General features: G+C 44.9%; 1 protein-coding gene across 1 annotated transcript; it reads left to right on the top strand.

Moving 5' to 3' along the window:
• The first annotated feature begins 766 nt into the window (after positions 1-766).
• On the top strand, positions 767-24,855 carry gas2l1 (growth arrest-specific 2 like 1). The gene is made up of 5 exons (XM_062381967.1): positions 767-2,010; positions 11,867-11,974; positions 15,742-15,838; positions 17,173-17,473; positions 20,046-24,855. Exons 1-5 carry the CDS (start codon positions 1,303-1,305, stop codon positions 22,084-22,086), a joined length of 3,255 nt encoding a protein of 1,084 aa, XP_062237951.1. The 5' UTR covers positions 767-1,302; the 3' UTR covers positions 22,087-24,855.
• The last annotated feature ends 948 nt before the right edge of the window (positions 24,856-25,803 follow it).

Below are 25,803 nucleotides of genomic sequence, written 5' to 3'. Positions count from 1 at the left end.
ACTGTTGAGCCTTGGTGGAGGTAAGAGCTGTACTGAGTGATATTCTAGTTTAATTATTAAGACTACAGATAGAGTTTAGACACGAGTTTCAAATGTTTCATTTTTCAATTCAATGTAAAGTATTTGTGGGTCTGCAGTGGTGAATGTGGGAAATGATAACCAACATATCAGGTTCAGCAGGTATAAAGAGCCTGTGCTGAGTTGGTGAAAGGGGGGGTAAGTTTAACATAACAATTCAAAACAATACTATACGTGTAGTTTTTGAATTTATTGTTAACTATTTGTGGGCCTGCAGTGATACCAGTGGGTGATGATATCAAACATATTAGGTTCAGTGGAAATAACAGCATGTGCTTAGTGAACTTCTGTGAATTTCTGTACGACGGATTTGAATAGTTTAGTATTGGAATTAAACGTTAACGGTATTTTGGGGCCCTGTAGTGATAACATGTGGGTTATGATGTCAGCTTCATTGGTTGTATAAGAGCATATGCTGAGTTGGACAACAGGGGGTTAAGTTAATTTTACATTTAATTAAGAATAGGGTCTATTTTAAATGATGAGTATTTTAACTGTATGTATTCATGTTGTTCCCCGATAACCAACACGTCGGGTTTAAGGGGGAGTATTATGGCATATGCTGAGTTGGAGAACATGGGGTTAAGTTTCCCTCCTCTGTGCGGAGCGATGATCCCTCATAATGGGATGTGCCACCGAGTCGCTCTGCTGCTCTAAGCTACCGCGGGTCAACATATTCAGCGAGAGGCGGCGCAACATGGGCTGAGCCTATTTGCAGGGGAGGATGAGCTGTGGAGTCGGTGCTGCCGCTGCACACTGGTCGTGATTTTCCCCGCTGAGCGAAGAGAAGGATCTGACCGGCCGCAGACGCGCAGACATGGTGGTGACACGTGGATTTTGATAGCGGGCGAGACGACCCACCGGCCACCGGGTGGATTCGCCGCGCTCGACGCATGGGCGTGTGTCACCGTCCGGGAGCGCACACGTTTCCTTCCCACTCCGGCTCCCGGCAATGCGCTCGCTAAAGGAAACTGGCTGCGCAGAGACATCCGGAAAACGCATCCGTGCGCCAGGGCCAGTGGGCCAGTCCGCATCCAGAAATGCTCGTGGCAACACAAAGCCAGGCTTCAAGGAGCTGCGATAAGAAACCACACATGCACATCGGCATGGGTGCGTCAACACGGTTATTTCGCTGCATCCTGCGGGCGAGGCTTTGGAGCGCGGTCGTGCAATGAGACAATCCGGATTCATCAAGTAGACTTTATTGATACATAACCCGACAATATGGCTGATCAGAGCAACATCCAGTCCTCCGCCTCCAAGAGCATCCGGCCCTTTAAATCCAGCGAGGAGTACCTGTACGCCATGAAGGAGGACCTGGCGGAGTGGCTCAACACCCTGTACGACCTGGATGTCACCGCGGACACCTTCATGGACGGGCTGGAGAGCGGCTGTGCCCTGTGTCGGCACGCCAACAACGTGAACCGCGCCGCGCAGGACTTCCAGCTGGAGTGCCCGGAGGCTGCGCGGTCCATGAAGGTGCCGTCCAAGGATGTGGGCTTCCAGTCGCGCAACGTCGTGCCCGGCTCGTTCCTGGCCCGGGATAACGTGTCCAACTTCATCAGCTGGTGCCGGCAGGAGCTCTGGATCAAGGACGTGCTCATGTTCGAGACCAACGACCTGGTGGAGAGGTGCAACGAGAAGAATTTCATCCTGTGCCTCCTCGAGGTGGCGCGCCGCGGCTCCAAGTTCGGCATGTTGGCCCCCATGTTGATCCAGCTGGAGGAGGAGATCGAGGAGGAGATCCGGGACCAGGAGAGCCTGCGGATCGACGCGGTGCAGCCGGCCGAGCAGAGCGCGCCCAGCAGGGGCTTCAGTCGGAAGGAGAGCAGCCACCACAGTGCGGAGGAGGACGAAGATGAACCCGAACCAGAGCCCTTCATCTGGCAGCCGAAGAGAGTGTTATGTGACATGCGAAATTTGGATGAGCTGGTGAGTTGCATCTGAATAGAGCCACGTATTAGCCTGTGATTTAATACTCTGACCCCAGCTGCTACCAAGAATGTTTCATAACTACATTATGATTCATGAAAGTCAACCTAGACGAGTGCAATGATCCTCCAGCTCAGTTTTCATACAACAGATGTACTGGAATGTCATGGTCCCTGCAGGATGAATCCACTTTCCAACAGGCTCACCTCCAGGCCTTGGTTCCAAAGAACCAGTGGGTTAAACAGGATCAGCTGATAGAAGCTCATCCCTCCCACTGTAAAACACAGATATGTGTCAAAAGTCAAACACACTGTCTGAAAACATCATGTCGATGCTATGACGAACACAGGCCCATCATAGAGTCCCTGTGGTGTGGGTGTGTACATGAATCTACACAGAACTCAGTTTTGAAGCTGTGCTGTTAGATTCCTGCCCACCTGTCAGGGCCGGTGTGTGTTTGACACCTGAGTTCTTGTTTCTCTCTTGGAGCTCTGAAATGTCACAGGTCAACTCTGTGACATTTTACCTGCATTCTTGAACTAGAAAGGCACACAGTAGAGTGTATACCTTCACCAAGACAGTCCCCTTTACGAAACCAGGGGACTGTCATTTTGGATCTGTAATAAATTGAGCAGAATTATACACATCAGTCCCTAAACATGCCCGATTAAGATTCATGAATTATCCTCTGAGAAATCAAGGAAAAGGTTGAAAAACATCCAATCTCACAATGGGAATCAGCATAAAAATTTAAAGGCTTCTCCTTTGGGGTCATGTCTCATACCTCCTCAAAATATCATGGACATCAGTTGAGAAAATTTTTCCTAATCGTGCTAAAAAAACATAACCAGCTTGGGGTAACAAAGGTCAGCTCTGCCTCTTCACAAGGTTGCAAGAGCCTGACATGTTTTTCTGTTGATGGTCATCTTCAGTCTCTAAGTTGACTTTGTCCACCAGGAATAATCAATACAACATCAAACAAGAAGAGATGGATTAATTAATTATTAATTAATTGTGTGCTGTCCCCCTAAGCACTTCCGAAAATGTTCTTTGGCTCGTTTACGTGTCCTGTCCTTTGGAATTCAAACCATCAACTCTTGCCATTGGCCCTGTCGACCTGGTTGACCTCAGCTATAGGCCCACGCCAGACATGAGCTTACAAGAGGGCAGAGCTAATGAGGAGACAGACAGATAGACAGACCAGCAGAAGAACACATGCTTGGGTTGTGAGAGGGAGGCGGGGGGGGGGGGGGGGGGGGGGGGGGGGGGGGGGGGGGGTAATATTTTCATGCTGGTGAGACGAACAAAGTCTGTCTTTGACACTGAAGATGTGAGGGACGGCAGAGAGGGAGTTGGGTGGAAGACAGTAGACAGTCACACTGGAGCGAGGAGCTTTCTGAGTGTGACCTCCGCAGACAGAAATAGGAGAGCATGTGGCGGAGGATGTGCGCTGTTCGTGCTCAGACATGCGTCCGACACACTCACTCATATGACTGACTGCTGAGGATTATACAACCTGCCTGAGTTTCAGGACAGGAAAGATCACAGGAGAGCCACAGAGCGTATGTCTCTGATGTTCTGTGTCATTCACGCTAACACACACATCCCTCAGCTGTTGCATGGTGGCAGACTTTGACTGATTTAGGATGTGGCGGTCCCAGTCGTCATGTGTCTGGTGAATACAAGTCTCCATCCTCCATGTCAAACCCTAGGATATGGCTGCATGTTTATCAGCAACATGAGGCTCTTCACACTAGACCCCACAGTGGCACTAAGATGAATGGCAGCAGTGGTAAAATAGGGCAGTATTATCATGAGTGTTTTCACAGTTTTTCTACTTGTACTAAGACATCCTGTCTAATGGCTCCAGCTCTGTGGTCCAGCTCCCATTTTGTGTCTGAGACTGGCTGAGACATAATTCCACTGATTCTGGCCCGATGTGTGTATTTACCAGAAAAAAGCTCATAATGAATTCCCTTTTCTTTTTAAATAGTTTGATCAATATCTGCTCAATCAGCCGCCCTCTCATCTCCTGCTGCAGATCACCAGGCGTCTGTCTCTCATAGCATCAGACTCAAGCTTAACCTGCAGGAAAACCTGCACATGTTTCTGTGTATTTCTGTCTGGTGCATTAGGCAAGAGATTAGAGACCTGATGGCTTAGTTTTGGAGCTGCTTTAAAAAAACAAAACACATGAAATGTTCACTTATTCATGATCTGCTTGCCTTTTCATATCCACTGTCATTATTGATCAAATGCCATCAATTACTTATCAGGTCATTACCTCCCACTGAGATGTGTGTCACATGCGTGCACAGGCTGAAATGCTGCAAGTGTTGAGATTCCATTTGTACCTCCAATTATTTTTAGACGTGAACCCAGTACATTGTGATTGCATGTGTGCACCCCAAGGATGCTCACATCCAATATATCAAACCTCAAGTCGTAAATGTGAATTATATAGTGAATGCGTGACGGCCGAATAGTTTTATGGCGCAGTGTATCAACTAGTAGGAGTAATACCATTTAGTCTGACAAGCTACACTTTATAGGATCATATGTATGTTTAAATATTCAGAGTCACATATGAACAGTCCGTTAAATTCTGGTGTGTTATTACCTCAACCAAGGAGGTTATGTTTTCATCTGAGTTTTTCTGTTATTTTGTAGGATTAAGTTAAAATAATTTGGAAAGATTACCACAAAACTTGGTGGAAGGAGACAGTATGGGTCAAAAGAAAGCACCCATTCCATTTTGGTGTCTATCAGGATCAGTGGGCAGATCTAGGAATCTATTTTCACTTTATTAAATAACACGATATAGGAGTTTCTTTTTTTTTTTCCTTGATTTCTCAGAGATAATTCATGGATCTTGATGAAATCAACCAGACATGTTTCGGGCACTGATATTTATGAGTGTGTTAATTCTGGTGCAAATCCCCCAAAGTGCTCTACTGAGAAAAGTGAGTGAGGAGTGTGACACTTGTTTCCTTTGCTGTTCAAAACATCTCAATGAGATTTGTACATTTACCAACTCTGCATTATTCTAGATTAATCTTCCTGGTGAGATAATGCAAGTGTAATGATAACAGGATTACGTGTCGTTATTCTAATGAGTATAAACTTACAGGCAGTGATCGCTCATAGTGCAACTCGCTCTCAGGATAGGTGACTATTGGATAAGCACAATAATCACCAATTAGCACCAGTTATTAGTCTGCTTCTCGTCGTGGGGCTGCATCACCCTGTCAGGGTTCATTTCACTATAATGAAATAATGAACATGATGAATATCCCTCACCCAGACAACTTATGTATAGGGACTCGTTAAACTCTGTGATGTGTCATATCAACTACCCGCTGGATATAAAAGGTTTTAATCTCACACTACCTTAAAGCCGTTGTCTGTAAGGTTTACTTTCCTGGTTGAAACACACCCTCATGTAAATACTCCCCTCCCGACTGCGTCTCCCTCCGATCTGCCTCTGCGTATGTCCTTACTCATCTCACAGTGGGACGGCTTTCCGCTCCAGAGTTAAGGAAGTGGCCGGCATCTCATTTCCTTCAACGTAGTTTGAGTCTGTGATTTGTTGTGAGTCTAAAGGTCCCCCCCCACCCCCATTCATGCAATCTGTTCTCCTCATGAGTGACACAGACAGCAGCTGGTCCACATCACTGTATACGCCACATATACATTTATCCCGTGCATTAGGGGATTTGCTATAATATTTCCATTGGAGAGGGATTATAACAGTGACTTCGATTGAAGCAGTATTTTCCTATATGCTGCTCGAGCCTTAGGGAAAGGAGCATGGTTAGCTACCTACACAAGCCTTTTTGTATATTTTCTAGGTCTTGCATCTAGGCCTTGGGCAAACTGACATATATATAATAATTAAAACTCGACTCACTGACCACTTAATGCATACATAATTTTTCACATTATTACTCCATGCATATCGGCATCTATAGAGAACAATACTCGAGCTCATAAACAAGGGACCAGAAGAGCTTCACATTCTTTGTCGTCTCCCTTCGTTCATCATCTTTTCCTTCTTCCTGCTCACTCATTTTAACTGCTTCACGTCTCTTCTCACCCGAGGCCTCAACATTCAGGGCTCGTTTAGTTCATAAATGTGCGAGCCCTGTTTTCCCCCCACCATCCCCCACTCCTGTCTCCACTGGAGATGATAGCAAGCAGCAGAACAATATGTCTTGTTGGTGGCGTGGAGGAGAGGAAATGAATAGACTGACACCGTTGGCAGCGAGGTAATCAAAGGCTGACATCTCCGTCCTCGGATGGAAACACCAGCGGAGCAGAGGGCATAGAGCAAAGAATGTTTGTATTATGTGTGTGTGGCCACTCTCGGCCATTAACCTTATGGTCCAATACATGCATTCATGGAAAAGAAAAGGGGAGTGGAGCACAGATAGGGTGCCTAGAGTGACTTTACTGTACACTCTGTTAAACCTGACTGCCGTGAATGTGGCTGTGGGAGGCAGAGCTACAGTAGAGAGAGTGGAGGGGAAAAGTAGGTCATCATGCTCTGCATTGGGTCACACTTACATGCTTTGCTGAGAGAGCATGGCATCCTTCACTGTTTCTCTCTCTTGTGTCACATGTCACAAGCAATTGTGTGGCTTTAGTGTTTTAGAGGTTATTTTCACAGTTACAGCAGAGACCAGATCTCGCGTCACCGTTTTCCATGGGGGGGAAACAGCTGACTCCACGCCCTGCGAATTGCACGTCTTCATGTCTTTATTTGCAGTGCTTTGGTGCCATTTACTTATCTTTTGCATGATTATCAGTGAGGTTGGTGTGTGTATCTGAGCAAGCCGATGTCTGGTTGAGCGTTCTGGCTGTTTCCTGCCTGCCTCGGACTCTCAGCTGGTCTCAGGCAGAGACTATCAGGCAGACAGAGAGTCCTCAGACGGTCATCCATTCCCCTAACCTTGCATGTCAGGAGGAGAGTGCTGAGTGTTGTGGAGCCTCATCAAACCAAAGCGGCAAATGAGTTAGACGCCGGCGTGATATCCAGCTCCCTGCACCCACTGATTACACTGCTCTCTGACTGAAAGAGATGAATGATGGAATTATTCACCTTACAGCACTTGATGTCCATTAGATTATATTTATCCTCCCAGCCTCTGATGGGCTGTTTGTCATGTGGCCAGAAGACAGACATTGATTTGTTTAGAGCATGGTTCTCTCCGATGATGTCTGGCCCAGTATGATTGCTTTTTTTCTACCTGATCAAACAGTTATTTTGGATGAATAATTCAACATTTTGGGAAGAAGACATCTTGCAGAGAGTTAGACGAGAAGATCGTCACCACACCCGTATCTGTTTGGTAAATATTTAGAGAGCCAGCCTCTAGATTTTTGTATTTTAGCATAAAGACTGGAAACAAGGGTAAACATGCAGCCCGAGCTCAGTTTATGGGTAATGTGAAGGTAACATAATCCATCATAACATAATCCACCTGGACCAACCGGGATCTAATGGATTTTAATATGGTTTCATGAGGGGTGTCGACTTTTTCTGCCGCTCCACGGTAACAAATGAGGATAGAAACCTATAACTAGCACCAAGTTGTAGCTGAGAACCTAATGTGGCCTCAGCTATAAGACTTGTTTTAACTTAACTATGTTTAATTTATCTGATAGATTTCAATCTTCTTATCAAACTCTGCAAAAAGCAAGAAAAGTATTTGCCAAAATGTCAAACTACAGCTTTAATGCATTCTTCATTTATCTTAATTTCTAAAGTATATTGTTATTATTTTGTTTCTCCTGTGTTACCAGCATTAGCTGACTAACCCGACCTTGATCCCGCTCTGTTTATCTATCTTGTCTCAGCTCGTCCGGCCTGTTGGTCGAGCTGCTAACAGCCTCTAAATACTTCAGTTTCTCTCCAGCTCCTCCCCTCAGGCTACAGGTCCATCGTAATCAGAAAACATTATTATCGTCCGTTCAGTCGTTCATATCCTCCCTTCGCCCCTCAGGTTGTCTAGAGAGATCATTTGTGCAAAGGAGGCAGTTTCATGTTTATGAGATGTAGCATGGTCGTCCACAAAGGAGATGTTTATCCGGGCTGTCAGACCAGCGGTTAAAGGAGCAGAGAGTCTTATATGTGGCTGTTTTCAGTGTGTGTTCACAGGATCTAGGAATGTTTACATGTGGGTGGTGGAGCTGTAACCTCTCCAAGCTTCAAAAAATTTCCACCCCGCCAAGTAGTCGCCCCCTGTGGCCTAGTTTTCATATCCTTCTGTGCTTATCTGATGGTGAGGTTGTTTCAACATGGGAAGTTGCCAGTAATGATAGAAGATCCTCTGTCATCAAAGAGCAGGGTTACTTTAATTTTTTTAATTTTTTAAAGCCCCAATGAATCTGCCGCTTGTGCTGATATTCCTCGCATTTTTCTTTTCTTTGAAAGCACTTTGTTTCCCGTCATAAACCTCTTCCTCTTTACAATTTTCTCACAGAAATGCGCAGGAGTCAGTGCTGAAACCACCCTCGTGTAAATTCCTGTGGAGTGAGATGTTGTAATGATCTGTTTTTTATTGTCAGAGGTTTTTTTGCAACAATTGTAGCACAGTGGAACCAGTCACTGCCAGCACACCTCTGTTTGATGAGAGCACTAGTTGTACACGGCTTGTTGAGTCACAAGGAGACCAGACAGATATTGATATAGTTGTGTGTACATTCATGAAGCTCAAATCCCTTTCTGAATGAGGAAGTGAAACTCAGAACTATTTGTTGTGTATTCTCATGATGATGGCAATAGATTTAGAAGAAATTCACAAAACTGGGAAATTTTTACATCCCCTGTTTGATGATATCATTGTTACAGAACACAGTCTTGTACAGTGTGACATGGGAGTCCACGTCACCTAACAGTAAAGGCAGTGTGGACCTAAACATCTTTATCTCTCTCCTCCTCCCATTTCCTCTGTACATCCCCAGGGTTTGGGCAGCCCTCTGTCTCAGCCTATCTCCTCCACGAAAGTCCTTTAAGATGTTTGTAGGTCAGGAAGGAAAAGAATGAAGAGATTGTTAACTTACACTGAGCACATGACGCGATCTGAGCGGGGGGGGGGGGGGGGTCATTAAAGGAATATGTCCTGTATATTTTCTTGTGCATTAAGCCGCACGGACACAAACCCACCTTCTCAGTTTCATGGGGAACGTCACAGCGGCCTCTTAATAATGAAAATGTGTCTCTTGCTGCTCTTGCACAAGCATCTCTGCATTCCACTCTGAAGACAGATGCAGCACATTCCCAGTATAGGGGCACGCTGTGGATTGTCCAGTCACTGTTCTTTTCTCTCTCTCTCTCTCTCTCTCTCTCTCTCTCTCTCTCTCTCTCTCTTTTCCTTCTCAAACATCTGCATCGAGGTCTGAAAGTGTCTCTCTTGTGACATGCACGCATCTATAATTCATCCTGCAGTTTTTCTCACTGTTCTGGCTCCACTTCCGCATGTTTCCTGCGTGACCTTGTCTCGCTCCTCCCGGCCTATCTCTCTCTGCACTGTGTGTATGCAAGCGGTGGAGGACGTAGCTAAACATTTTACTGAAGTAAAAGTACAAATAAATAAACAAAAATGTACTCAAGTAAAATTGCCACATTACTATGTATTAAGAGTAGAAATAATTGCAGAGTGTAGCATGTTTCCTTAAGCAATCCTCTAGGACCCACTGTGCCTTTACTGCACATTCTGTTTAATATAAGAATAGTAGAGACTCTCTTATGAATGAGCCTCAGCAGTGGCCTCTTCTAATGGAGGCGGGCTCTAAGGTTACCAGCCCGCTCCGATTGGATCAATGGACCAATACCGGTCTCGTCATTGGTTACTTATATAAAAATATGTAAAAACAATGTGAACACGCAACGCAGTGCATTGTAAATAGCAAATCTACTCAATTAAGTACAGATACATGGAAAATGTCCTCAAGTACTGTCACTATGTGAATGCACTTTGTTTACATTCTACCACTGTGTGTATGTATAAGCATGTGTCTGCGTGTGAGAGAGAAAGTTCATGTGTGTATTCTAGTTTCAGTGTGTGTATCCATTGTTGACAGAGTAGCGGCATGGGAAGTGCACACATTTCATGTGAGAGGTTCGACAGAGTAAATAGATCAAATGTCAGGTCTGCTATTGATTAAGTTTTTATTAAAACACCTCATGGCTCGACTATGTCTCCGGCTTTCATGTGAGAGACGGTGTGTGAGCTCTACACCTCCTCTCTGGAGGAAAACTTATGACCTCAGCTCTTGGGGGGAGATGGTTTTCTGGTGCTGAGAGAATAGATTCACTATACTAAGAATGAAAAAAGAAGGCAAACTGCACGGGTAAAAAGGGAAGGGTACGGCTATGTGTGTGTGTGTGTGTGTGTGTGTGTGTCTGTTGCCATAGCAATCTTTCCATGAAGTCACTGGCTGGGGTTTTTCCAAACAGGGCTGTAGTCCACCCACTGACACAACGACAGACAGACTGACAGAGCGGAGAGAGAAGGGCAGAGCGAGCAAGCAGATGTAGAAATGTAAGCAAAACAAAGAAAAGACAAATATAGGTCTGGTCAGCTCGTGCACTCGGCTAAAAATAAAAGACTTAAAGGCAACAAAAAGCAGCTGAGAGAGGACAGAGGGGGGGTAGAGGGGGGGAGGCAGGTGAGAGGGGGAACAGAGAGGCAGGTGAGATGCTGCTGAGGCTTATCACTTATCCCTGCCCCTTTAATTTACATGGCAGAGAAGAGGGGTGCTATTTCAAGAAAATAACACGGTGCCTCCTTAATCTTCTGAGCTCACTTTAATGTAGGTGTTGTGGGCCAAACAGACACACGCACACACACACAAACACACACACAATACAAACAAGCTACATCCCTTTAGCTGTATTGGCAGCCTGAAAGATGCTCTACGCAGCCCAAGGGAGGGAGCTCAACATGGCATGTGATGGCTGTTACAGCAATAATATGTACTCCCTCCCTTTGTAGTGGCCGCCCTCTCACACACACACATGCAGGTAGCTGTTCTCATCCTCCTCTTTTATCCTCCGTCATTGTGCTGCTCGACTTTCTCTCCCTCCCCGGCCCGACAAGTACTCACACGCTCTTGTCTGAGAGAGAGACGCCAACATGAACAACATGAAAGTTGTCCAGTCCTGAATGAGCTGGGCCCTGCGCTGCACAGGCGGGTCTCGCTCCACCCTGCAGTTGTGTCTGACTCCAGTTGGCTAATAAGCACCCGCAACCACAGCAAGGGCACGGGCCCTCGAATCAAAACCCAGCTGGCAGCACGGGGGCCTGCTGACATCATCAGCACCGCCGGTCTGGTTTATGAGCTCTCTCCCTCTCTCCCTCTCCTCAGTTTGTGATGTCAGCAGCAGGAACGTCGTCATGTAACAGGGCAGGGAGCTGCAGAGGGAGGGGTTTCATTACCACATGCACATATGTATTTTTGTGCTTTTGTGGCACTTTGTGGTGAACTAAACAACCAACATGTTCTGGAGGGATGAGATGAGGGCTTTTAATGTGGCCAGATAGCGGGGTGGGGCCTTTCAGAGCTGGGTAGGAGCTTGGAGAGAGCAGGGGAGTTGACAGGAAGATGACGCACACTCACTGCATCATCCTCATATATCCCATCTAACTGCCCGTTTCTCAAACCATACAACCGAGTCATTGTGCTGCTGACACATAGGGCCAAGCACCATAAGGCTTTCTGTGTCTATACATGATGTTATGATTTCACATGGGGGCACTGACCTCAGGAACAGGAAATGCTGTTCGGTTCATTACAGATGTGTGAGTCATGTTTGTGAGCTCTGACTGATGAAATGCTTTGTCCTCTTTAGGTGAGAGAGATCCTGGGCCGATGTTCCTGTCCCGCTCAGTTCCCCATGATCAAGGTGTCAGAGGGGAAGTACAAAGTGGGAGACTCCAGTGCACTGATCTTCATTAGGGTGAGCTGTCATCACCACAAACATCAAGCTGAATCACCCGTCACTGTGTTACATGTCTGTGTATGCTTTACTTTTTATTTTGACACAAACTTAATGATCCTTTAAATCAGTTATACCTGTTCAGCTCTGTATACACAGGCTACTTTGGTCAATAGCATAAAAGAGCGTGAAGCCTGTAGTTGTATGGAACCATATGGTGCAGACATATGGCATCATATGCTTCAACAGGGGCAGGGTAATATACAGTATCAGCAGATGAACCACTCTGCTGTATCACAACCTAGAGAACTCAACAGTGTATGGAACAACATTATCATTTCTCTCTCTCTCTCTCATGGCTCGATCCCAGGACTGGACTTTTCTCCACTGAGACACAAATAGAGCTTTAGGTCATTTCCTGACTCGGCCCTTATCTTGCCTCTAGCCTGTTTGGGCGAGACTGCTTGTCTCAGTTTCAGGTTGAGAGCCGCCACCGTACCCACAGCAGGCCTCAGAGGACTGGGAAGGGAGGCTGGATGATACCAGGGATCGATTTGGTCTCAATTACCGAAAATGTACCGCAGCCAGATTAATGTTCTCTTTGCGTGGGTGTCCAAGTTGCATGGACATTACTGGGCTGCATGACTGCCCAGTAATGTCGATATTTCTCACTTTAAACAGCACCACTTTCTCCAGACAGGGAGACGTGATACGTTCAACATGTTAAAATATACAGCACACGTCTATTTTTCTACTTCTTTTTCATAGGGAACCGGCATTTAGTCAAAAAGCTAAAGTCACATGAACTGAATTTAGTATGACTATTGGTAAGGGACGGTTTGAAAATAATTGTAGTGGGAATTTATGTTTTTTTTTTTGGGAAACTCCCCTCGTCATAGAAAAAATTACGTTCTCCATTTAGTAGTTTAAAATGGCAAGTCATACCCAGTTTTTGCACTCTTTGACTGTCTTCTCCAAAAGCATACAAATTTTAAGATGCCGGTATCTAACTGTAAATCATTAGTAAAACAATCATTTTCACATTAGCCGCCATTATACTTAAAGTATAATTTCCAAATTTATGGCAAATCCAAGAAAATTCTTAATTTTCTATCCATTAAAGTATATAAAGTAATAGATTGATCCCAATTTGTAAAGTAGATCCAATCTTTTGACTAATTTAACCGAAATTTTAGATTCAGACTAATTAAAGAAATACAGGTTTTGTTTACAGACAACAGTCCATCACTATGTTAGACATAAGTCACTATTGAGATATAAATGTATTGTGTTTTTCTAAACCTTTCTCTATGAAAGATTAATATTGATCTTGAGTGTAACTGCCATGGGAGAAATAAAGTCCTGAGATAGAGACAGGATTGTTGTCCTTTATGAGCCTCCCCCCACAAAAAAAGCCATTAATTGTTCCCTCTTAAAAGATGCATCCTACCAGAGTAAGGAAATAAATAAATAAGCATTCATTATATTACAAAAATACATAATCCTCCCTCCACCCTTTAGAAATATCATGCCCTCCATAAAGTGGTGAGGAGTGTGTACTGGAGCAGCCAGACATGTTTGTAACAGACTGCTTTGAATGCGCCTGTCTGGGGCAGGAATCAGTGTTTGTATATGTGTGTGTGCGTGTGTGTGTGTGTTTCAGGGAGCATTTGACTTGTCAGATTAGCTCTCTTCATTCTGTCTCCGCCCTCTCCTGATGCCTCACTGGGGGATGACGATGGCCATCCATATGCCTGAGCCGCTACAAGTGCACCCAACACATTTCCTTTATTCCTCCAAAGGGCAGGAAGCGGGCAGCCGCTTTTGAAAGCCGACCAACCCCTATTCAGCTGCCAAAGCTGCTACAAGGAGCTCAGGCTGATCGAGGGGATGAAGTGGAGAAAGCAAATGGTCGAAGGCGCCATGGCGAACAGAGGGAGGGAGTTAATAAGGCGTCTTTGTCCCCAGGGAGGCATCTCTGCTAAAGGGGAGAGATGCCTTCAGTCGTGGGGCACAACAGCTGAAATGAACCATGAGCTTAATTTTTGAACCAGCAAGGTTCAAGGACAAATGTGTTCAACACGCCCACGCTATGATCACAAGAAGTCTCTCTGTTCACTGTTGCCATAGAAACAGGGACTGGGTCTCTCTCGCTATTACACTGGTGAAGACTGATACCCCTTCGGAGGTATTGGAAATCTGGAAGCTTAGCCACAGATTCAAAAGGGAGACATGGTCCCACATCATGTTCAGCCTCAACAGATGTGCCGCAGCATCATGCATAATATATGAAATGCGTTATAATAAATGTGTTGCAATGAAACGAGGGCTAAAAATCATTAACAGAGAATGACTGTTGTTATGTGACGGCAAGGGATTATATGAGCTGGCTGTCTGGAAATTCACACTGTGCAAGTAGCGTTTTATGACCCTTGATAATTATCTTTATAGTCACGCAATTATCAGACTGCAATAAGAAATTTGACTATTTGGATTCCCAGTGGCTGTTTTTATGGAACCTGCTGCTCCTCTACCGTCAAAATTTAATTATAGGGGGAGGTGAAGTCTTTTTATGTCACAGCAACACCTCAATCGTGGTAAACACTATAAAACAGATATAATTAACGGTCACAATTAGAGTCAGCAGATCGAATCACTTCCTCCTGTTGCTTCTTGATGCTACAAATATGGGCCCTGCGTCTCCCTGCTGCCTTATGACGGTCACACAGACAGTGAAACACAAACCTGCCACAGACATAACACCAGAGCAGTGGACAGGATCAGCAGTTTATACTCTCAGGTCTGATAGAGATAAGCAGATCAGCTGTTTTCAAGAATTTGATGTAATAGAGGAGAAAGGTCAGTGAAGAGACTCACAGGGTCTCATCTCTTCTCAGAGGAAAGACGGAGGTCAGACACAGTCCGAGTCTGGGACCTCGACAGAGGAGGGATGAGTCGCAACGCCACGTGTTGTTTAGGGGAAAACAAATGTGCCAGCCCACTCGGATGTACCATTATTGCTCTGCCTTGCACGCCCTTCAGAGACTAGGCAACAACCTTTAAAACATGTGGCCGACAGACCCTGTTACACAACCCGAGGCAGGGGATACATCCATGGGGCTGTCACATCGGGCCGGGTGTGCTGCCTCGGTGACGGCCGCTTCTGCCTGGAGGGAGCGAGGTTCCTCCGTGTGATCCCGTGGATGTGTGTGCCTCAGAAAGCAGAGGAGAGGAAGAAGTGACATATCCACCAACCCCCTCTGTTGTGGCTATCCCCCCGCCCCCCCCCCCCCCCCCCCCTCTGCTCCTCTCACCGATGACTGAAATCTCAGCTGAGGAGCAGGGCGGACAGCGGGGGGGAGTTGTTACCATGCTAATTCACCCTGCTGCCCTCTGAAAACAGGGAAGCCAGCTGAGAGGCATGAGAGAGAGAGGCCTAAAAAAGTCTTTCACAGCACTTTGGCTCTTTATTATGCTACCGTACTCTTGTTTAATGAGTTGGCATGGCAATGAACAGCTCTCATAATGGCAGCAGCTGGGGGGTGATGTGGGAGAAAGGGGAGGATGGGGGAGGGAGAAGGGGTACAGGCAGGGCTGCATCTACATGTTATGTAACACTGAGGGCCACAGCCGGCCTTCTGCAGGCTACCCCTCTGCTGGAATTTGAATATCTATGGACTTGTGCAACATGTGTGGTTGTGTGGAGCCACATTTTTTTTGTGCATGAATTCGTACATCACCCTCTGGTTTATCTATTGAAGCCTTGTTTTCCCTTTTCTCTGCCTCAGGTCCTGCGCACTCATGTGATGGTGCGCGTCGGAGGGGGCTGGGACACATTAGAGCACTATTTGGACAAGCATGACCCGTGTCGCTGTGCTGCTTTTGGTGAGTTCACTTACTATTCCACGTCAGGCCCTTACACACAACGTGTGTCTCTTAATAAAAGATTTAGGTCTTGTGTGTTCGATTCGGGCCAGGAGCAGGTCCAGACTAAAGTGTGTTTCTCAATCGGTCCTCGAGGAATAGATCATGTAGCTATGATTTATACAATTATAAACTTTTTACCCAATGTTTGCTGGTGACATGATTTTGTTCGGCCAGTGGTCTTTCTGGTTGGAGTTAGCATGTTCTCCCTTTGTCTGTGTGGGTTTTCTCCACCGGCCTCTCACAGTCCAGAGTCATGCAGATTTGGGTCAGGTTAATTGGAGACTTGAACCGTAAGTGTGATTCTGAGAGTGAATGGTAGTCTCTGTAAATTGGCCCTGTGATGGGCTGGCGACCTGTCCACGGTGTACCCAGCCTCTCATGTCAGCTGGGATTGGCTGCAACTCTTCCCAGAGCCCTTTAAGGATAAGCAGTATAGATAATGGATCTATGGATGGATGATAGCTACAATCAGTCCTTAATACTAAATCCTAAACCAGTAGAAGACAAGAAATTCCATAGTTAGTCCCATTACAGGGAAAATTGCCGCAATACAGGAGCGAGGGGGGTAGTCAAATAGAAACATTAGTAAGAACGTTTGGACAAACAAGTTAACAGATATGAATACAAGGAATTAATAAAAAAAAACAATACTACAGTTCAAGCACAATATAGACAGTGTGAACAGGTTTGAACATATAGGATACTGAAATCACATCCGAGCAAGACATTTATGGCTGAAATTATTGATGTGTTGTCCCTGTGATAATTCCTGTACCCTGACCTGAACCCAGAAGTGTAGCAGCTCATTTCAACACACTCAACATTTTTTCCGGAACAAATAAACGGAGCCACTCAATCTTTACACTCCCTCTGATAAGCAGCGCAGTGACACATCTTCATATCTATGCTGGGTGAGACGGTCCGTCCTTATTCAAACTGCAGCTGAGGCGGTGACGTCTGGGTGGACTCTCCGGCCTGGACAGCTGACACAGGCTGAAATCATAATTGGTGTTACATTTCAAGCCACAATAGGCTACGCTGAAGATCACACAGTGTTTATGGAAATATGTGTTCTATAAATGGTCTCCCTAAATGGTGGGATCATCGGCAGTTCTCTTATATGCTTGTTTGAAAGTAAAGCTTCGTCTCTCTGGTTAAAGGAAGCGGCAAGTGTATTTATTATTCCACTGCTGCTATGCTTGATGACATTAATGGGGTTAGTTATGATGCATTTATGAACCTTAAATAGCTCATTGGGTCTTAACCGCTTGTTTATCACTCTGTCTCCACAGCCCACCGTTACCACCAGGCTAAAGCCAGTGGCCAAGGTCAGGGGACCCACAGCAAGTCCTCCAGTGCCCACTCCTCTCGCTCCACCAGCCCAGGACCACACTGGCGAAACGATGGCATTGCACCTTACAAGCCCCCCGACAGGCGCCCAACGGAGCCCCCCTCTGCTCCCTGTGCCTCCACACGGCAGAGCCGACCCCAGAACACTTTGGGCCACAATGAGCCTGACTCTGGCGGAGCCCGGAATCTGCTTCCACGGCCGCCACGGGACCGTTCAGAACCCCGACACTTTAATCCTCTCAGGCGAGTGTGTGTTCCTACGCAGGTGTTCGGTTTTGTGAGGATGATACCATGAAAATAAATTAATCTCTCACAAGTAGAGTAGCAGGGCGAGTTTAGTTATTTGCCACTTGCTCTTTCATGCCCAGGCAGCAGACAGACAGGACACACACACACACACACACACACACACACACACACACACACACACACACACACACACACAGACATACATACACACACACACAGACACACACACACACACACACACACACACACACACACAAACACACACACACACAGCTGCCAGGAAACCACAGATTAGACCAGAGCAGATTTGAACTAATCTCAGGTGACATTGCTCTGTCAGATCCCTCTCACACAGTCACCCTACAGCACCCCCTAGAGGCTACATGGAAGACACCAAACTAGTTTCCTCAGCTCTCCATATTCTTCTCTACTTTCATTTAATTAATTACTCTATTGACTATTGATCGTTGCTGGGATTATGTGAGGGCTGTTACTCAAGTCTTTCTTTACATGGCCTGAACTTCCTTTTTGTCTGACGTTCTTCTAAAGTGGTAAATCAGTGATCAGGTTGTGAGCAGGCGCGATGACTCAGAGCCAGAGAGGAAGCAGGTTGAGATCTTTATCAGAGGCTGTTTCTATGGGATTTAAAGGACAATTCAAAACTACGTCCACTTTCCATGAAGCCTGGAAAAGGTTTAGTTGGTCACATACTTTTCCCTCTATGCCAAATTGTGAAAGCACCATTGTTGAGCATAATTAGGAGCAGAATGTTGGTTTACTTTGGCCATCAGCCAACGGGTGGTTCATTTCTTTATTGAGTGATGGCTCGGACCAGACGTCAGGGCAGCGGCTCATTTGAATGAACCCTGCGTGGGTGCGGCATCTCTTAACAAGCGCGCCAGACTAGATAAAGACTAATCTCACGACTATCCCCCAGACAACTGTTTACAGCTAACTGGGGAAGTAGGTCAACAGGTGGGTTGCATGCAGGCGACTTACCTCGTCTGAATACGTGCAAATCTAATTTCTGAGAATAACATCAGAAGTCCAGTTTAATTAAAACACTAATTAAAGTCACAACCTGCGATTAGATGAAAACAAAACAGAGGACTGAAGGAAGCTGTTATTTCTAATTTGACTAACAAGTTGATGAAGACACGGATTCCGGACAGCAAGGCAGTTTTCTTACGCTTTACAGTTTAAGTTACAACAGAACCATTTAGTAAACAATATGTTCTATTTTTATTAGTGTCACTCCTGTTGATTTGTATGCTGGTTGGTTTGTTTATGAGCAAGATTACAGGCACAAAAAATTACAAAAAGATGTGTGATATAGGAAAGTTTGGTTGAAATTTTGGTGCGAATTCGGATCAGGTTGTGGAACCAGAAATTTGGTTTTCCACCATCCATTGTGAGATCAGGAAATGTTTACATCTTCAACATTTTCCCAGAGAATAATACATGGATCTCGATGACAAAGCATTAACCATATTTAGTGGACTGAATGGGTGAAATTCTGTGCGGCTTGATTGAATTTAAGTGTACATTTTGGCCCCTGTTGAGGTGTGTGCTCTACTGAATCTGCCCATTGTAGACATACTGTTTTGATATATAATATCTGCATCAAGTTATCTTTTACCCATTAGATTATATATTTCAGCACACCTGATGTTTTTAACAGTAAATCATCGCTCGATTTGTACTCACCACCGTTATCTAGGTTTTCTCCCCCCTGTAAGGGAACTTAATTATTCAGTTAAACCTGATGCTCCCTCTGGTGCGTGACAGTGCAGTGACAGTCTGGTTGAGAAAGGGCAGGGCGGCTGTGTGTTGGGTTAGAAAATCTTCAAGACCTCTAATCCTGCTCCCACTTGTTCTTAACTTCCCTGTAATCCCCCTGGCTGTCACTGTCCACTGTTCCAAGAAGCACAGAGCCTCAGGTCACAAACACTGTCTGGGTGCCGCAGTGGCCGCTTGGGAAATGCTCAGAAATCCTCAGTGTTGCACATTACATGTCATGTCATGGTTCGAAGGAAGAGATTATTTATTATATATATCTGTCAGAGCTGAGTCAGAGGTAGCTGTCCCTGTTGTAGTAATATGACTAAAGAGGGCATACTGGGACAGGCTGGACTCTTCCTGGTGTTATTTATATAGTTTAGTTTAGTTTAGTTTATTTCACATAACATAAATACAAAATATTCTGAATAAATGAAATGTAAAAATGAAATGTGGGGTTCGGTAGAAACCATATGAAAACAACACCCATATAAAACAAAAAGATGAAATAGAAAATATATAAATCTTCAATAAAGGTTATTAGTAAAGCTGAATAGAAATACAGAGATGGAGGAATACAGCATATGCTATAAATACAGTATCAATAACAGAACCTAAAATATAAAATTTTCATTACAGATCAAATGTTTAAACAGCAGAGCATTGTACATGGACAATGACACGTAGGATTCCAATAAATAGGCATTTTCTTTCCATGAGAAAACTGACCATGAGATGTTCATACACATGAATATATTAATGACATTTTTTCTCTTCCACATTGTAGGAATAAGGAGACAATGATGCCAGTCGCGAGACGTCTGTCTGGAGACAGTGACTCCTCCACAGCATCATCTAAGGGAGGAGGAGGGGGAGGGGGAGGGGGGCGGTACTCTCTCGGTGGCGCGTCACGGCGCTCTGGTGAAGAGGTCATCCTGCTTGTCAATCGCAAAGAGGGGAAGCACATGATCGAGAGGTCCGGAGCAGGAAATCAGTCCCTTCGTCCCTCGCTGCCCCGGGCGCGCAGTCAATCTCGGGAACGGGCTGCACTCGCTCCGATACTCAAGCCCAACCCACCACAAGGATCCTCTGATGGAACTCGGACAGAGAGGGGACGCTCCCTCGGAAACGAGGGCGCCAGAAGGTTCCACGTTCCACGCTCCCAAAGCCAGAGTAAGGTGCAGAGCCGTACTCGGGCCAGTGATGCCAGCCCGAGTCCCGCTCACTGCTACAGAGACCCTCAGCCCCCACCGTCTGACAGACGAGAGGAACTTCGGGCCAAACAAATGCCCCCTTCCTCTCCTAGAATGGGTGGTGGGTTCTCCAAGAGGCAATCGTCCTCATGCTCAAACTCACCTATTAAAGGGATTCAGAGCAACAACAGCAGCCCACACAAGAAGACTATCACTACCCCAAGACCCCCTGCCCCTCGCTCACCCTCCACAGGGAAGGGCAGACTGCTGCCGCCAGTAACCTCAGGGGGTCGGCGTTCACCACACTCATCTCCGCGAAACTCTCACCATCATTCTGCTCGCTCCCCTCGGGTGTCACAGGGCCCCCGCTCTGTTGGTCGTGGCCACTACAAAAGCTGCTCAGGCATGGAGCGGCAGGATCCTGAGGAGGAAGGAATAGGCTTTGGCTTCCAGATCCTTCCAGTGCTCGACCCCCAGAAGGAGCAGGACCTGTATCGTAGCTTTGAGGCCGAGTTTCTGGCTAACACGCAGCAGGCTAGAGGAGTGTCGAGTAAAGCTCCAGGAGGAGCGACCCTGCAGGGACCTGTGACACATTTGGTGCCAACGCTCGCTGATCCTAATGTGACTGACTCTGCCTATTCCTCCTCTAACTCCTCCTCCTCCTCTGTGAATGTGGGGTCAAAGATTGGAACTCTGCCTGACCTTAGGGAATCCAAGCGAACCAATCCCAGTCATTTTTCTCTAGAGGACCCCCTACATTTACTTCACGGACACAACTTTAGAGGACCACACAACTTTTGTCAGGGAGAGCCTGAACACTGGGGGGAGCGGGGTCTCAGGAAGCTCCCGGCCATCTGTAGCTCCATGGAGGAGAGGGAACTGTCATCATCCCTGCCAGAGTCAGAGTTAATTATTCAGCCCCCCTCACAGCCGGCTTTCCACTGTAGGAATATGAATGGAGACCCTGGGGGTGGTCCTCCTACAGGGGGGCTGACAGGTCAGCAGGGTCAGCTTGGCTGGGGCACAGGGCCTGTGGGCGGTGTCCCTCTGGAGAATCACCAGCCGAACTTTTCTAATAACCTTGAAAATGGTGAAGGGAGTGATGACCTACCACCTCCAGAGGCTTGTCCTTCACCCGTGCACCTTCCCCCTTCTGAAGACTGCTCCTTCCAGGATTCCTCCAGTGAAAGCTCCTCCATGTGCTTTAGTTTGAGTGAATCTCGCTCTGATTCCCCCCCACCCACATCCCCGCTGGCCAACGGGGACACGGACGGAGAAGTGCTGCAGACTAAGAAAGGGCAGAGGAAGGCGGACAAGGCGGCTCTTCTCTCAAAGCACAAACTGAAAACCAGAATCAGGCCTCGCACTGACAACAGGCCAGAGAACAGCCCCTCGCGTATCCCCACCCCGGTCAGCTACAGAGATCTGCAGGCTCGCAACCCCCTCTCACCCTGCCACACCCCACCGCTGTCCCCTCAGAGCTCCCGTTCCACCGGTCATCCTGTTACATGCAAGAGCCTGCACCACGCTTTTGCGGACATGATCCATCCTCAGCCGCGTTCCCCAGCCATGGGTAACAAAGACTGCTCCTTCCCTGGACAGTCAGGAAGCCTCGATAATGAAGCTTGGATGTAGCACATGAACTGAAGGGTATGATGTGGAGGATTTTGACTACTGTGTAAAATAAGACTGGGCTATAGACTGTTTTCATTGCATGTCAAACACTCCTTTTACATTTAGTCTCTCGCCTGAATAACTGCAGGGGGGGGAGGGGGGGTTCCACATTGCTTTTTATTTTGCACTCAAGCCAAATTATTTATTACCAAAGGAATGGTCTTTCATACTTTAACTGTTGTTTTAATGTGTGCATTGGGATGCTTTAGCCAATCAGGAGGTGTTTTCTCAGCAAAACACTCGAAAAGAAATTCCCATGGTTGGTATCCGGAATTAGAGAGAGACAGAGCGAGCATATGTGCTGCCATGTGCCCCACTGTGGGGCATGGTCAAGTGCCAGATATTCAAAGCTGCAACCGAACACACTAAACCTTTAGTCAGATCCATTAGCTCCCTCTTGTGGTTTGCCATAGAATCTCCGCCTGCCTTGATTGCTGTTAAGATGACTGTGACATTTCCAGTCCCTTTGGGGTCTTCTTTTACGACTCAATATACTCGCCAGTAGGTCACATAGACAATGGTACCCCCCCCCCCGGTCCTCCTCGTGACCTCTATAAACGCAACTCGCACTACCGATCTCTAAATGAATTAAAATGTGTTACAGGTTTTTAAGATTTTTGTTTAATGCAGTAAAATGTTTTACATTCTGCTTTTAAGTGGATTGAGTGTAACAGTTAATTTGAGCAGCAGTGGGGGGTATATCACTTTGTGTCATTGTCACTGAAACTGATATGTTGAGAGCTCTTCCTCCGACCAAACTGTACTCTGGAAAAACGATGCTTAACATAGAAATGAGCATAGAAACGCTAAAAAGAATGAATGTGTAAATAAGGTGCTGGTGAGACGTGTGGGTGTTTTGTGTATATAAAAAGGCATTGGATATACAGTTTAATGTACATATTCACTGTATTAAGTTCTGTGCTGCCTTAGCTATGCAATATGGGTGTTGGAAATGCCTTGACAATTCCCCTTTGCCTTAAATGTTATTCACAGGTTAGGTTTTGAATGTTCTTGCTCCACATCACAAAGATCTATTTGGTAACACTTGCCAGCGCCGTCAATTCTCTTCATAAGAATAGGATCTGGAGAGAGCGAATGTGGAAAAAAAATGAGGGATTTTGCCAATTTTTATTCTAAATTATACTTGATGTAGGTGTATAATTCATTATAAAGATATATCATTTATTGCCTCTGAATCGTACCGGTTGTTTTGAAACTCGAGAAGCCACTTGACCTTAGCAGAAGGATTTCAAAGACATGGCACAATGTATGGTGACATCTAGTGGCTAAAGAAAGACACATTTTACTCATGGATAAAACTTCTTGACAGTTTCTTGTAGAATAAAGTAAACTGATGCTGATTAGAACCAGTAACAATGATACGTTAAGGTGAGGTTTGATGGATGAAGAAGGATTTGGACTTGAGTGACTGCATGTGTGCAACAGTGCATGAATAATAGATACTGTAACTGGATATCAAGTTTTCCTGTTAGGCTCTCACACGGTTGGCATCAGTATGAGAGGCTTCAGCTCCAGCTCTTCTGTATTTGGTATTGATCAGGTTTGGAGTTTGTAAAATATATTTGTAAGTGGAAAAGTTGGAACTGTGTCAATGCCCTGCAGAAACACTACAACCACAAGAACCCCACATGTTTGCCTCAATCTAAGAGAAATCGGTGGCCATTTGTTAATTTACTAATCTTTATTTATGTTGCATCTTTTAAAAATTGATTGCAAAGTGATTCACAGGCATCAAAACTAAACTTTTTCAGAGATGCAATATTTCCTGTAGAAAATGTGGTGGCAAATAAAAAAACATTTGTGGAAGATAATCATTTTTTTCCGGGCAGTGACACTGAATGAGTTATAAAAAAAAGTAAAGTGTGTGCTTATGTTTGTGTACATACTGTTTGAGAATATGTACAGAGTGAAGAGGGGAGTGATGTTGGTCTAATTTATTTATTTATGAAATCGAGTGTTAGTGGGCTCAAGTGACATCTGTGTCCCGAGTACTGTCAGTGGCAAAGTGTTGAGGGTGATCCAAATGACGAGGGGGACAGGTTTGTTTTTCAATTTTCTCAACAGTATAATGTAAACAGACACGATTCTTTAAAATGTCAGTTTCAAAAACTGATCCCACAAAAAAGTAAACATTTTTATTTAGGCTCTTTTGCAATATTTAGAGATGCAGGAAGTTGCTTTAATACTGGCTCCTTGTTGCAACACATAAACTTATGATGTATCAGTATTGATGGAGCTGCATTGATCCAATATGTAGCTTGTTTCCCCTGTTATTAACTGATATTTACATGTATTCTCCACAAAGTTAAAATTTATTTTGGGCCTAAACCTAAATTATAATTTTTATGAATTGGTTTTCAATTCTACCAAATATATAAACTGTGACTTCTAACAAACACAACATTGCATTTGTAAACCGTTCACAAAAACCATGATTGGAAGATTGTCCTCACATTGTCTGTTCTTTGTTCTGCACAACTTTCATGAAACTCTCTCAGTCTCTATCCCCAGTCAACAAAAACAGAATGTTCACAATCAGATTCTTGTTTGCTAATCTTACTTTTACTAAAATGTTCAGTTAAATGTACAGTTTGCTTGACATTTTTTTGAATTTGTACAGTATGACTATAGCAATACTGAAAGATTTCATTGTTTTTGGAAGTTGAAAACGCTGTCAAGTTGTTCTTGTAATAAATATTTTCCTCTGCAGTTCATGACTGAGCTCTCGTCAATTTGTTTGTGTGGCCCTTTGGTCACAGGAGTGTGGAAAGCAGACTGGAGTTGGATTTTGGGAAAGACCTGCATCGTCTGAATGTAAATAACAATAATATTATTCCTCCTGCACAATGTGATTTACCAACACTTTGTACTTAAGCTGTAACCCACTGAGTGAAATCCTCCAGTTTGTGTAGTACGCTGATCTCTTTGTGTAGACTTTTCTGTCCTAAGAAGAGACCCCTACTTTTAACACAATAAACTGAAAAACAAAGCATGCACTAAATTATGGAAACACGTCAAAGTCTACATTAGAGTCTCATGGTTTGCTCTGCAGTGGCTTTGAACAGAAGCCCGACCAATTGGCTGATATGAGGCTGTCACGGACACATCGGTATCCCTGTTGTTTGCCGATACAAAAACTTTAAAAAAAAATCATTGCCAATATTACTTTCATATATATATTTAAATATTATCTATTTTTTACTCCCTTATATCAGATTCTATTCAATCTATATTGATCAAGCTCTACAGTGCAATATCTATTACAGTATGTTCATGTTTATTTAATGTAAGGTTGGTTAGATTGTTTTTATGTTATGTTATGTTGAGTTGATGTTTATGTTTTTGTGTGTGTGTGTGTCTGTGTGTGTGTTATGTTAAGTTGTGTTTATGTTTATGTTGTGTTGTGTTGTGCTAGGTTAATGTTTGTGTTATGTTGTGTTTATGTTAATGTTTAGGTTAAGCTGTGTTATGTTGTGTTTATGTATAGATATGTATATGCTTTGTACATGTATATATGCATATGTATATGTTGATGTTGTATTATGTTGTGTTATGTTGTGTTATGTTGTGTTAAAGTTTATGTTAAGCTGTGTTATGTTGTGTTTATGTATAGATATGTATATGCTATGTACATGTATATATGCATATGTATATGTT

Source organism: Platichthys flesus, chromosome 3 (assembly GCF_949316205.1).
Source record: "Platichthys flesus chromosome 3, fPlaFle2.1, whole genome shotgun sequence".
Lineage (NCBI taxonomy): Eukaryota > Metazoa > Chordata > Actinopteri > Pleuronectiformes > Pleuronectidae > Platichthys > Platichthys flesus.
This window is presented reverse-complemented; position numbering and strand designations above follow the sequence as displayed.

Coding starts and splice junctions, on each gene's coding strand:
- gas2l1 (XM_062381967.1), top strand. CDS start 1,303: ATGGCTGATCAGAGCAACATCCAGTCCTCCGCCTCCAAGAGCATCCGG. Junction 15,839..17,172: donor GTGTCGCTGTGCTGCTTTTG/GTGAGTTCACTT, acceptor CTGTCTCCACAG/CCCACCGTTACCACCAGGCT. Junction 17,474..20,045: donor CGACACTTTAATCCTCTCAG/GCGAGTGTGTGT, acceptor TCCACATTGTAG/GAATAAGGAGACAATGATGC.